Raw genomic sequence first — 14,336 nt, 5'->3', positions numbered from 1 at the left:
CTGAGCGCCAACCCCCAACCCCAGGCAGGTTGGAAGCTGTGACCGTCCAGCCCTGTGGCGCCAAAGAGAGGTCAGCAGGAGCAGCCCTCAGAGGACTTATTGACTAACCTGGAGGGGCTGGGGGTCAATGGGCTTCTGCTGCTTGTCCTTGGATTAACCCTTTCCTAGCTCTGTCCCTCTTATTGATCATTTTCCCAACCTGCTCTGGTTTTTTGTTTTGTTTTGTCTTGGCTGCACCACCAGACATGAGGAACTTCCCCAACCAACGACTGGACCAGTGCCCCCTGCAGTGGAAGCTCAGAGTCTTAATCACTGGACCATCAGGGAAGTCCTCTCCTAAGCTGCTCTGGAGGAAGGGGAGATCGGTGTTCGGGCTGGGCATTCTTTGTACCCCCAGCTTTGGTGCAAAAGGACAGAGGATCTCTTTTCTGGGGTTGGGCCCTGTGCGTGCTCATTTAGGCAGAAGGAGTCCCTGGAATTCTGAAGGGAGTTGGGACTTCCCTCTCCAACACCTGGAGCAGGGCAGTACCAGCCCCTCCCTGACAGCTTAGGAGGATGGCCAGCCCAGGCAACCCTGTCATGTGTCAGGGGCCAAGGCCAGGCACCCTGGACACAGATTTGATAGTATGGAGTGGCGGAAGGAATGAAACTGAAGTTTACTAGGATCACCGGGGGTGGGATACAGGAACACGGGCTCATGAGAGTTGAGCTCTGGACAGCCCTCCAGCCAAGATACAGCCATGAGAGTCAATGGGGTTTTAAAAAAGTGGCAAAGCCACCCTCTTATCTGCATTCTCATGTAGACTTGCTGTTGATGAAGCTGATGGAGGTAGATCTGCTCTGACTGGGTGTGACTCCACCCCCTGTTGGAATACAGTTCTGGGAACCATGGGACTTGGCAGGACACTGAGTAGGTATAATGCTGGACAACTGACATCATTTCTCTAGAGTTCAGTTTTCACATGAGGAAAATGAGGACAATAATTTTGCAATGAACAGAACATGAGATTCTACAGACAGCCAACAAGCACATGAAAAGATGCTCGGCAACGTTAATCATTAGAGAAATGCAAGTCAAAACAACGAGGTAACACTTCACTCCAGTCAGAATTGCCATCATTAAAAAAAATGTACAAATAGCAAATGCTGGAGAAGGCATGGAGAAAAGGGAATCCTCATACACTGTTGGTGGGAATGTAAACTGGGGCAGCCACTATGGAAACCAGTGTGGAGTTTCCTCAAAAAACTGAAAGTAGAGTTGCCATATCATCCAGCAATCCGACTCCTGAACATATATCTGGACAAAACCGTAACTCAAAAAGATACACGCACGCCTACGTTTATAGCAGCCCTAGTGACAATAGCCAAGACACGGAAACCACTTGAATGTCCACCAATAGATGAATGGATAAAAAAGATGTGGTACATATATACAACGGAATACTACTCAGCCACAAAGAAGAATGAAATAATGCCATTTGCAGCAACATGGATGAACCTAGAGATTATAGTACAAAGTAAAGTCAGAAAGAGAAAGACAGATACCATATGCTATCATTTATATGTAGAATCAAAAGAAATGACACAAATAAACTCATTTGTGAAACAGAAACAGATGAAACAGACGCACATAGAGAACAAATTTGTGATTGCCAGTGGGGAGGTAGGGGGAGGAATGGAGTGGGAGTTTGGGGTTAGCAGATACAAGGATGGATAAACAACAGGATCCTACCATATAGCACAGGGAACTATATTCAATATCTTATGATAAACCATAATGGAAAAGAATACGAAAAAGAATATATGTATAACTGAATCATTTTGCTGTGCAGCCACAAAATATTCCTTCATATAAATAATACTTCTTAGTACAGTCCAACCATCCATCTGGCAAACATTTGCGTGCGTACTAAGTCATTTCATTCACGTCTGACTTTTTGCAACCCTGTGGACTGTAGCCCGCCAGGCTTCTCTGTCCATGGGATTCTCCAGGCAAGAATACTGGACTGGGTTGCCATGTCCTCCTCTAGGGGATCTTCCTGATCCAGGGATTGAATCCACATCTCTTGCATCTGTTAGGTCTCCTGTACTGGCAAGCAGATTCTTTACCACTAGCACCACCTGGGAAGCCCAGCAAACATTTAGGTAACCTTGACTTTTCCTTCCTATTGTAAATGATGCTGCAATTGACATCTTTAAGGCATGTACATCTTTGTGAATATACACACATATTTCTGCAGGTAGACTCCTAGAAAGATAAATTGGATCCAAGATAAACACATTTGAAAGTAGAATAGTCATTGTAAAATTACCTTCTAAGATGCTTTCTCGAGCATAGTCTTAGCATCAATGTATGTGAGTGTGAACAGTACCTGTACTGTGACCAACGCTCAGTGCTTCAATCCTTTGAACTGTTGCCAACATGAAAATTGTAGTCTTGATCAGCATTTCCCTTATGACGACGGAAGCAGAACCTCTTTTCCAATGTTTCCTGGCTCCTTGTAGGTCTTCCTCTGTGACTTGTCTTTTTCAATTCTTTGCCAGGAAGCATTTCAGTCCTCACTTCACTCCATCTTTCTGTTGCCTTCACCCCTGTTGCCAGCTATGTAGAACTTTAGGTTTGAAATGGTTGGAATTCCGCAGACAGTGTTCCACTGGATCTCAGAATCCATGGTTACTATTGAAAATTCTGGTGCCATGCTGATTCCTGATCTTTAGTACGTGACCTGCTTTTTTCTGTCTGAAAGTGTTTGGGAATGTTCTCTTCAGCCCTGACAGTCTGAGATTTCATGACACACCTTTCATGGGTCTCTTTGCATTTGTCGGAATGGACCCCTTTTAATCAAGAGACTCATTTGTCAGTTCTGGGGAATCTTCTTCTGTGTTTTTTCTTAAGTAATTTCTTTTCCTTTGTTATTTCTTTTCCGGACTCTCCCGGTTGAATGTCAGTCATCCTGGACCGAGTCTCTCTCTCGCTTTTCTCCCTCTCTTTCTTTTCCTCTCTCTTGTTCTCATTTTATTTCTCTCGATTTCAACGTTTAACTCTTCTGTAAGGGTTTAGGTTTCGGTTCTCGTAGTTTTCATTTCCCAGAGCGTTCTTGTGTTCTCCGTGCAGATTTCATGGCTTCCTCAGTAGGACGCCAAGCGAGGAGGGGCAGGGGGGGATAAGGTGGCCTGGGCTCCTCACTCTGGCTTCCTCCTCTCCCCGAGAGCTGCCTCTGAGGTCCCGCATGGCTCCTCCAGTCTGGACTCTGGTGCTGCTCCTGGGGGCTGCCTGGGGCCAGGGCCACATGCCTGCCCCAACCTGGTAAGCTGGGCTCAGGGGGTATTGGGGGTGCCTCTGAGGAAGAGAACAAGGGGCAAAGCTGGAAAGGACAAGCGGGCTGGTGATGAACGGTGTGGCCCTGGGGAGGAAGGAGGGACCCCCTGATGGATGTTAGGAGGCTCGGAACAGCCTGCTGAGCCTGGACCTGGGGGGTGTGAACCGCTGAGCAGAAGCAGGACAGAGGTGAAGTGTGAGGGGACAGGGAGGAGATGCAGAGCTCGGGAGATGGGTCTGGGGGTGGCAGGGGAGGACAAAGAGGGTGGTTCTCAGAAAATGGACAAAACCCAGGGCAGAGCCAGTGGACAGAGACACAGCAAGTAGGCAGCAGCAACAGGTGATGGATGGCTTGGTGTCCTGGAGTTTGTTTGAGAGGATTTTTTTTTTTTAACATTTATCGATTTGGCTGTGTCAGGTCTTAGTTGTGGCACTCGGGATTTTCGTTGCGTCATGCGGGCTCAGTCATTGTGGCATGTGGGCTCGGTCGTTGCCACACGCAGACATGGTTGCCCCATGGCATGTGGGATCTATTTCCCCAACTAGGGATCGAACCCTAGTCCCCTGCATTGGAAGGCAGATTCTTAACCACTAAACCACCGGGAAGTTCCATGTTTGAAGGGATGTGAACAAGCAGGACTTGAACTACTAAAACAAACAGCTGTTCTACGTGGCCCACGCCACCTGGGAAAGGCCACTGGCTTCTCTGTGGAATCTGTAAGGTGTCACCGGTCCGTGTGTTCAGTCAGGGCAGGACCGTCCCGGCCACGCATCTGGCAACACCAGACCCATATGGTCCCTACTCCGTGGAGAAAACTTGGGCAACTGCACAGGAAAACCTTGACCTGAAAGAAAGAGATGCCTCCGATGTAAACTCTCAGGTGGTGTGTGAGAATTCCTGCACAGAGAAACTGGCTCTTCTCATGTTAGAGAACCACGCATGACATCCAGGGCACAAGGGGTAGAGGGAACCAGAGGGCACGTGAGGAACTTGGAGGGGAGATGCTTTTCAGGAGACAGATGACAAGGTGAGAAGGCTGTGAGTGACCTTTTTGAAAACCCTCAAGTAAGTGTATGTTCCTTGCATACACGTTGATACAATATGGATAAAAAGAAAGGAACAAACTTCCGGAAAGCTCACAATCGTGGAGGCTCAGCAGTTCTTGGTAATGATGAAAACTACATTTTTTTCCCCCTCTTTCTCTCTCTTTCCAAATCAACACCAAGGAAAGAGAAGCCTCCAGACTGGAAGCCCCTTGCTCGCAGCTCGCGGGAAAACTGTGAGTTGACACCTGGGGCTGCTCGGCCTCTTGTCCCTCCCAGGGGTGGCCACCTCAGGTGCCCTCGGCCCTGCGGTGACATAAACATGTAATAAATATGTAAAGGGCAACCTTCAGAGGATGCAGAGTGGAGGGATCCGGGGAGGAGCCGAGAACAAGCCTTGCCTGAAAGGTTCACATACAAATGAACAACAGCAAGGGAGGAGGCTGCGTAGACAAGCCTGCCTGCCTGGGACCTCAGATTGCCACCCCCGACCTAGACATCCTGCCCACCCCCGCACACACCCTGGGGTTGGCTCTGCATGCAGGCTCCCCTCTCCTCTCCCCAGCCATTCTCACCCAGTGTGATTTTGAGGATGACTCCAGACCCCTCTGTGATTGGAGCCAAGCGACTAAAGACGATGGAGACTGGACTCGAGAAAGCAGGCCCTTCCTCGCCAGCGGCACTGCCCCTCCCGGGGGGTACCCCAGTGGAGGTGAGGAGGCTGAAGGTTTAGGGAGGCAGCTGGAAGGTGGACACGGGCAGATCTGGGTGCAGGGAGCTGGCCGGAAGTGGGTGCTAGGGCCCTGGGAAGAGGCTGGGCGGGCAGCCCTTGGTGGGGGTGGGGTGGGGGTGGGGTGGGGGTGGGCAAGGCTTCACCATTCAGGGCTCTGCCTCCCCCAGAGGGCTACTACCTGCACATGGACTCCAGCGCCTTCCACCCAGGCGGGGTGGCCCGCCTGCGAAGCCCCCCTATATGGGAGCAGGGCCCCCTCTGCGTGCGCTTCGCCTACTTCATGTTTGGGCTGTCGTGGGGTGCTCAACTCAAGCTGTGGCTGGCCTCAGGCGCCAAGGGCAAGCACCCCAACCTGCTGTGGAAACATGTGAACACGCAAAGCCCCTCCTGGATCCCCACCGCCATCACAGTGCCTCTGGGGCTCGTCCTGCCCAGCCGGGTGAGGCTGCAGGCAGAGTCTGGGGTCCCCATGGGAATCTGGGTGTTGGGCGGGGGGTCCAGGAGGGGGCACGGGGATTGGGGGAGCTTCTGAATTCAGGCAGGAAAGTGGGAGCCCGAGGGAAAGAGGCTCACGGGGTGGGTGGCCCCCTCCTCCCTCCCGCAGCTGACATTCGAAGGCGTGTGGGGCAGCACAACTTATCTGGACATCGCTCTGGACGCTATCTCCATCCATCGGGGCTCCTGCAATCGGGGTGAGCCCATGTCCGCCTCCTCTCTCCCCCCACCCTTTGTGCAGGTGCCCAGGTGGCAGGACTCGCTCAGGGACCGTGACCCTGGCTTCTCCCAGGCTTAGGGCGAATTGCTTCCATCTGCCTCCACACCCCACACCTGATTCCTGAAGCTGCCACGTCTGAAGACAGGTTCTCCTGAAACACATAACTGGGGCGACACCTGTCCTAAAGTGACCGGCCTTTCTGGTTTGCCTGGGGCTGTGCCTATGTTAGCAAAAAGTCCTGCATCCCAGGAAACCCTCAGTCTCTGACAAACATGGGTGTCTGGTCGACCTGGCTGTAATTAATACCCGAGATCCATTCAGAATTGGCCCTCTAAGCTCATGTTTGAGATTCAAGGGGACTAAATTCAAAGGAAAGAATATTCCAGAAGGTGCATGCAAGGAACTAACACTTACTGCGCATAGGCACTGTGCGAGACACTCCTGCATATGATGTAACTTACAGCAGGCCGGTGCTCTTGCTCCCAGTTTATTTATGGGGAAACTGAGGCTTGGATGGCTTAAATAACCTGTGGCGGGAACACAGCTGCTGGGGAGCGGGACCGAATCTGCCTGGCAAGCCAGCAGTGGTAACATCAGGACCCAGGTTGGGACTCAGGAGTCTGACTCCAGACTAAGGCAATCTTCTTTCTCTCTCTCTCTCTTTTTTTTTTAATTTTTATTTTATATGGGAGTATTGGACTTTCCCAGGTGGCAGTAGTGGTAAAGAACCCACCTGCCGATGCAGGAGACATAAGAGACATGGGTTCGATACCTGGGTCGGGAAGATCCCCTGGAGGAGGGCATGGCAACCCACTCCAGTATTCTTGCCTGGAGAATCCCATGGACAGAGGAGCCTGGCGGGCTGTAGTCCACAGAGTCACAGAGTCAGATACAACTGAAGGGACTGAGCATGCGCGCACACACATGGGGGTATAGCTGATTCATGATGTTGTGTCTGAGGCATACTTTTCTGAACTGCCTCCTTCCTCCTTTCTTTCCTCTCAGTCTGCATGATGCAGACGTGCAACTTTGACACTCTAAAAGATCTCTGCGGCTGGAGCTGGATCTCGACGGCCTCTGGGGCCAAGTGGGTCCAGAAGAAGGGGCCGACGGGGGTGCAGGACGTGGGGCCAGAGGGAGACTTCTCTAGCCCTGGGGGTGAGTAATGGCCACGCTTCTGTCCTCTGACTTTCTGAGCTTCTAGAGACCTCTGCGGGCATTTACAATGCCTGCCTGACCCCCTACAGTAACTCCCTTGGGATGGAGTTACCTCCAACATCCATCAGCTTAAGTTACAGGGCAGAAAGCAAACTCTAAGTGCCCAGCCAGCTCCCCACCATTGCCACCCCCAAAGCTCTACCCGGCAGAGCCAACACCACCCTCTCCTCACCTCTTTTCCCCGTCACCCTTCCTTCTTTATTCATCCAACAAATATTTATTGAGCACCTACGATGTGCCCGGTACTGTCCCACACCAGAGGGTGGTGTGGGAGGAGACGGGGGGACAGTTCCTGAAACAATGAAGAAGTAAATTATACAGTTATAAGATGACCAGTACTATCAGGGGAAAAAAAGGTTGAACAGAGTAAGGGGATTGGGAGCAGGGTAGGCTGGGATGTAAGTTTTAAATAGGGTGGTCAGAGGAGGTCTTGTAGAGGTCATGTTTGAGCACAAACTTTTAGGAGGTGAGGGAGAGGGGCACGAAATTATTGAGGGGAAGAACATTCTAAGCAAAGGGGCCAGTCTTGCAAAGACCCTGAGGGGGCAGTGGATTGGGGGTGGGTGTTGAAGCACAGCAAGGAGCCACATGCCTGGGATGGAGAAGATGAGCCCAGATGGGTCCTCGGAGGTTCAGACCACTTGGAGCTCTGAAGGCCATTGTCAGGACTGACTGTGGCTTGCATTCTCCATGGATGCGGGGGCCATTGCGGGAGCAGGGGAGTGGCCTGCTCTTACATTTCAAAGGGTCACCAGCTTGTTTTTGTACTAGAATCCACTGAGGGGACAGGGCAAGGGCAGAGTCCATTCTTCTCCATCCTTCCCTCTGATCCCCTCCTCTGATCTTTTCTGCTGCCTGAGGTTTGCCTTCTAGAAAGACTTGGAGAAAACCCCACCTCACCTTCATACTAAGACCCTGGAGAGCAGGGCCAGCCCAGCTCTACATCTCCCTCAGCATTTAGCACTATACCTCATGGCCAGCAGTTTCAGCAAATGTTATCGGGGGTTCCCTTCCATTTTTTCTCTCCTCCTTTTTCCATCTTGCTCCCTTATGTTTTCCCATTGTTCTTCCCTTCTTCTCCTCCACTTCTTAGATGTCCCAGTATCAACACTTGTTGCTTTCTTCCACCCTTTTACCCCTTCCCTCCTCCTTCCCTGTTGGCTCCTTTCTTTTCTCAGGCTCGCTTCCTGCCATTCTCTCCATTTCAGCCTTCTTCTCTCCTCTACAAAGCCCACCTTTTTCGGGGGCTCCCTGGGCCAAGCGTGCTCTCCAGGTAGACGTCCTTGGGTGTTGTGACATATGCCTCCTTAATCCACACCCCTCCATGGCACCCCCCTCCTGCAGCCCAGCTTCCAGGCTACCTACCAGTTGCATCATGGAGCGAGGTCCAGGCTAATTGGCTGCCTGAGCTGGTGGGCTGGTGGGGGTGGGTGGTTGGGTGAGGACATCCCCATCAGTCAGCATCATACCTGCACTCTCACCACGCTGTGTGAGTCATTTACATCCAGTGGCTCAAGAAAAGGAAGAGGATGTGACTCTGAGGGGACCTCAAACATCAGAATCCAAAGGACAAGTCTCTGACTGTTGCTTCTGACAAGATGCCACGTTTCCTGCATCCTCATCCCAACCTGCCAAGCATTTCTGGAAGAATCCAAGGCCTCAGCCATTCGTGTGATGGGTGTAGGCTCACCTCGGTGCTGGCTTATCCTTGGCAGCTGTTAAAGCTCCCCAGGGCCAGGCTCCCTGCCCCTGCAGCCCCTAGCCCTGGGTCACTCTCCACTGTACTTATCTTTTCCTCCCCAGATGGCTATTACATGCTCCTGGACCCCAAGAATGCAAAAGCGAGTCAGAAATCTGTCCTCCTGAGCCCCCTGATCCAGTCCTCCGGCTGCCTGAGTCTCTCCTTTCACTACCTCCTCCATGGCCGGTCTCCTGGTGCAGGCTTCACGGCCTACGCGTCTGTCTTGGGTAAGAATGACAGCATCCCAGGATTCACACTGTCCTGGGGCTCTTTTCCCAGGGTTGGGTTAATGAGGAAACGGGGAGCATCCCCCAGGGTCCAGGGAAATCTGAGATACTGGCAAGATGATTCCGTGGGGTGGAATTTGGGAGCGGGAAAGGCATGGGCTTCTGGAAAAATAGATTTTAAAAAACCAGGAGAGTGAGAGAAAAGGATGTGCTGAGAACCTACTCCAGGTATTCCCTCGGCTACTCATCCTTCTGAGTACCGGTGTGATGTCATTTCCCAGCCCCCTTCATCTCATGGCTCTCTTGGGTTCCTTCCATTGTAGGCAGCATCCGGAAACACACCATTTTCTCAGGACAACCTGGACCCAACTGGCAGCCTGTCTCTGTCAATTACACAGGCCAGGGACAGATTCAGGTATAGACCAGCGAGGGATCAGGTCTCCTTTTATGGGAGGCATGCTTGATATTGACATGGATTGAGAGTCTGGGCCCTGGAAGCCGGGTGCCTGGGTCCCTGCATAGAGTAAAACCAGATGGAGGGGGCTGAGCTTTTAGGCAGGGCTTCCTTGGAAGCTCAGCTGGTAAAGAATCCGCCTGCAGTGCAGGAGAGCCCAGTTCGATCCCTGGGTTTGGAAGATCCCCTGGAGAAGGGATAGGCTACCCACTCCAGTATTCTTGGGCTTCCCTGTTGGTTCAGATAGTAAAGAATCCACCTGCAATGCAGGAGACCTGGGTTCAATCCCTGGGTTGGGAAGATCCCCTGGAGGAGAGCATGGCAACTCACTCCAGTATTCTTGCCTGAGGAATCCCTATGGACAGAGGAACCTGGCAAGCTACAGCCTATGGAGTCACAGAGCTGGACACGACCGAGCGACTAAGCACAGAGCATTTATGCTGTTTTCTCACTCCCGGCCCCTTCTCCCTCTCTCTTCAGTTCACCTTGATGGGCGTATTTGCCAAGATCCCAGAGCCAGCGGTGGCCGTGGATGCAATCAGCATTGCTCCCTGTGGGGGTGAGAGGGGCTCGGAGAACAGGGGTAGGGGTTGAGGAGGGAACACAGAGCATGGCGCAGATTTCTCAGACCTCCCATTCTGATCCCCCAGAGAGCTTTCCTCAGTGTGACTTTGAAGACAAGGACCACCCCTTCTGTGACTGGGTCCAGGTATTACAGGATGGCGGACGCTGGACCCAGGGAAGTGCAAATACGCTCATCCATGGCACAGGTCCCTTCGGAATCGCCCTCAGTGGAGGTGAGGAGATGGAGGAGCCCTCAAGGCAACGAGTTCCTGAATCTGCTCACAGCTAGTGGGCAGGCTGGTGTGACTGACACCAGATGTAGGTGGTGAGGATCAACCAGGGGGTGTTTACTGGAAAGCGGTGATGGGGCCAGAGCTCTGGAGGCAACACAGGCAGAATGAGTTGAGGGTTATTATGTTCTGGGTTCACTTGAAAACCCCCTAAAAAATCTAGGCATCGCATTTCTCATTGAGCCCAAGGCCTCAAAATCCACTGTCATTTTCGGTCAAGACATTTACTGATGCAGCCAGTACAGGAATCTGGGTTGCTGGTTTGGTTTTCCCTTTCTTTCTGATCCTGCCTTCTTCCAGTGAGAAGTCTGCAAACAGCAGGAAACAAAACAAAACAACAAACAAACAAAAACACCCGCTGCGATGTGGGGAGTGTGGGTGTTTGTGTCTCACCCCTATTTGGAAAGCAAGGTGTCGCTCAGGAAACACAGGCCTTGTCCGGGGGCAGCTTCTCACCTTGCCCGTTCCCTTCTTATGCCCAGAAAGTCACTTCGTCTACCTTGAGGCTAACAAGTTCTCCCAGGAAGGCCAGTCTTACAAACTGGTGAGCCGGCCCTTCTGTGCCCCGGGTGCCATCTGTGTGGCGTTCACCTACCACATGGATGGCCGTGGAAAGGGCACGAAGCTCAGGCTTCTGCTGGGGAGCCCTGCGGGCAGCCCCCCAAGTTCTCTCTGGGAACGAGTTGGGTCTCAGGGCCCTGACTGGCTGAACGACTCCATGACCATCCCTTCGGGACATCAACAACCTATGCAGGTGAGAAACAGGGAGAGTCACTGTATGAGCGTTGCTGCGGGGCTGGAGAGGGGGTGAACGGCTGGGGCCCGGGAGCACCACCAGGACTGTGAGGATGGATCTCTGGAGGAAGGGCGGAGCAGAGGGCACTCTGTGTTCCCCACCAGGCTCTCCATCCCCTGGGAAGGCCAGGGCCCACATTGCACTGTTGAGGCCAGAATAAGGCGACATCTTGGTGGAAGACAGACCCTCTGCCGAGAGAGTCACCACCTTGCCAGGCCTTCACTTCTATTTTTCTCTTGTTTTTTTCTCCCTCGGACCTTCAGCTGATGTTTGAGGTCGAGAGGGGCTCCCACGCTGCCTTCGTCGTTGCTTTGGGTTTCATCTTCATCGGTCAGGGGACCTGTCGAGGTAAGACAGGACCCCAGGCCCTGGAAAGGGGGCCACACTCTGAGATGAACAGCACTTGGGCTTCTCTGCACACGCTGTTCACAACTTACTGATCAGAGACTTATGAACGCGTCCTTTGTCACCCAAACATTACTGACTGGAGACGTTTCCATATTCACTTACATAACAAATTGCTGGCCACAGGCATTCATTTCTGCAAACACCAACACCGCCCCCCCCACACCCCCACCCCCGCTACCCTTTCAGTAATGTGTTAAAATACAAGTCCTCTTTTGTGTCCTGGTGGCTCAGCTGGTAAACAATCCACCTGCAATGCAGGAGACCCAGGTTCAATCCCTGAGTCAGGAAGATCCCCTGGAGAAGGGATAGGCTACCCACTCCAGTATTCTTGCCTGAAGAATTCCATGGACGGAGGAGCTTTGTGAGCTACAGTCCATGGGGTCACAAAGAGTCGGACACAACTGAGCGACTAACATTTTTGTGTCTGAGGCCTCACCAAGCTTTGTCTTCTGTGTTCTGCCCACCTGTACCTTCCCGGCCCCATTGGAATGCTTGCTTGAATGACTTTGGTGCCATGGATTTCTGTGGTTGGAGCCCTTACCTAGTGAATGGTGAGCCTGAAGGGAAGGCTGACATCCCATTTGTTTCGTTTCCCGAACCCAGCGCAAGAGCAGACATATGTTAGGGGCAGTTTTTGTTGAGCGTTGAGTGAGTGGAGATGGGGTAGGGATTAGAAGGGGTGCGACAAAGTTACCCACTCCAATTAGATGGGGGTCAAGATGGGGGTGGTGTGATATTGACTAAACTCCAGGAATTTTTTTTCTTTGCAGGACCGGCATCTACAGTGCTCCCTCCCAAACCTCTAGGTCCCCCTACTGGCCCTTCTGAAACCCCTGTGACCCCTGAAGAAACATCCACCACCTCCAGTGAAATATCCCCTGTCCCCACAGAAAAACCTGTGGCCGCCACAGAAAAACCAACTGTCCCCAGTGAAACACCCATTGTCCCCACAGAAAAGCCTGTGGTTACCGCAGAAAAGCTGACTGTTCCCACAGAAAGACCTACAGTTCCCACAGAAAAGCCCACCATCCTCCCTGAAGAACCCACCTTCCTTCCTGAAGGGCCCACCATCCCCACAGAAAAGCCCACTGTCCCCACCGAAAAGACCACCATTCCCACTAAAAAGACCACCATCCCCACAGAAAAGCCCACTGTCCCCACTGAAAAGACCACCATTCCCGCTAAAAAGACCACTATCCTCACAGAAAAACCCACCATCCTCACTGAAGAACCCACCTTCCTACCTGAATGGCCCCTTTTCCCTAGTGAATGGCCCCCTGTCCCTACAGAAAAACCCATGGTCCCCACAGAAAAGACCACCATTCCCACAGAAAAAACAACCATCCCCACAGAAAAAGTCACTGTCCCCACAGAAAAGACTACCATTCCCACAGAAAAAACAACCATTTCCACAGAAAAAGTCACTGTCGCCACAGAAAAGACCACCATTCCCACTGAAAAAACAACCATCTCCACAGAAAAAGTCACTGTCCCCACAGAAAAGACCACCATTCCCACTGAAAAAACAACCATTCCCACAGAAAAAGCCACTGTCCCCACAGAAAAGACCACCATTCCCACTGAAAAAACAACCATCTCCACAGAAAAAGTCACTGTCCCCACAGAAAAGACCACCATTCCCACTGAAAAAACAACCATCTCCAGAGAAAAAGCCACTGTTCCCACAGAAAAGACCACCATTCCCACAGAAAAAACAACCATCTCCACAGAAAAAGCCACTGTTCCCACAGAAAAGACCACCATTCCCACAGAAAAAGCCACTGTCCCCACCAAAATGACCACCATTCCCACTGAAAAAACAACCATCTCCACAGAAAAAGCCACTGTTCCCACTGAAAAGACCACCATTCCCACAGAAAAAGCCACTGTCCCCACCAAAACAACCACCATTCCCACTGAAAAAACAACCATCTTCACAGAAAAAACCACTGTTCCCACTGAAAAGACCACCATTCCCACAGAAAAAACCACTGTCCCCACCAAAAAGACCACCATTCCCACTAAAAAGACCACCATCCCCACAGAAAAGCCCACTGTCCCCACTGAAAGGCCCACACCCCCCATGACACCCCAGCCCAGCCCAGCTCCTGTACCCACTCAGCCGACAGTCTTCACGATGCCAAGTACCTCCATGACCCCTGTGACCCCGGCCACCACTACAACTCCGAGACCTGCTCCCGGTACGTGGTGAAGCCTCGGACAAAGAGCTGGAAGTCAGAGACAGTGGTGAGGAGAGGGCTGGGGAAACGCATGCTGTAGAAAAGCGCAGTCTCAGAGGGAAGAGAAGCCAATCATGGTGACTTTAGAAAGAAAGATGGGGACAACCTTGAGAAGGATGGTGGGGGTGGGGTGGGGGATGGGTGGGGCGGGGTGGGGGATGGTAGTGTGGGTGTTGTGAACCAACCCCTATAGACTTACTAGTGCTTCTCCTTTTACTGAGATATAATTCACTGCCGTCAAAGTTCATCCTTTCAAAATGTATGATTTGGTGGTTTTAGTGTGTTCATAAAATTGTGCAACCACCCTCCCTTTTCCATTTCAGGACATTTTGCATCTCCTCAAAAAGAAAGCCCATATCCATCAGTGGGCGTTCCCTGCCCCCCAACCCCTCAGCCCCTGACCACCACAAACCTGCTTTCTCTCTCTCTGGATTTGCCTGTTCTGGACAATTCATACACTGGGAATCATGTAATAGGTGGTCTTTTGTGACTGGCTTCTTTTTTCTCAGCATGTGTTGTTGTCAGGGTTGTGGTTTATCCAGGTTGTGGTTTGTGTCAGGACTTCCTTCCTTTGAATGGCTTAGTAA

General features: G+C 51.8%; 1 protein-coding gene across 1 annotated transcript in view; it reads left to right on the top strand.

Annotated features, from left to right (window-relative positions):
- The first annotated feature begins 4,421 nt into the window (after positions 1–4,421).
- ZAN (zonadhesin) overlaps positions 4,422–14,336 on the top strand; it is a 34,876-nt gene continuing 24,961 nt past the window's right edge. The window contains exons 1-12 of the mRNA XM_055561890.1: positions 4,422–4,485; positions 5,264–5,535; positions 5,701–5,788; positions 6,817–6,969; positions 8,785–8,997; positions 9,321–9,412; positions 9,932–10,010; positions 10,102–10,248; positions 10,788–11,059; positions 11,365–11,449; positions 12,358–12,866; positions 13,014–13,710. Coding sequence (XP_055417865.1) covers positions 4,422–4,485; positions 5,264–5,535; positions 5,701–5,788; positions 6,817–6,969; positions 8,785–8,997; positions 9,321–9,412; positions 9,932–10,010; positions 10,102–10,248; positions 10,788–11,059; positions 11,365–11,449; positions 12,358–12,866; positions 13,014–13,710 — 2,671 coding nt within the window. The remainder of the gene's footprint in view (positions 4,486–5,263; positions 5,536–5,700; positions 5,789–6,816; positions 6,970–8,784; positions 8,998–9,320; positions 9,413–9,931; positions 10,011–10,101; positions 10,249–10,787; positions 11,060–11,364; positions 11,450–12,357; positions 12,867–13,013; positions 13,711–14,336) is intronic.

This window comes from Bubalus kerabau, chromosome 23, assembly GCF_029407905.1.
Source record: "Bubalus kerabau isolate K-KA32 ecotype Philippines breed swamp buffalo chromosome 23, PCC_UOA_SB_1v2, whole genome shotgun sequence".
Lineage (NCBI taxonomy): Eukaryota > Metazoa > Chordata > Mammalia > Artiodactyla > Bovidae > Bubalus > Bubalus kerabau.
This window is presented reverse-complemented; position numbering and strand designations above follow the sequence as displayed.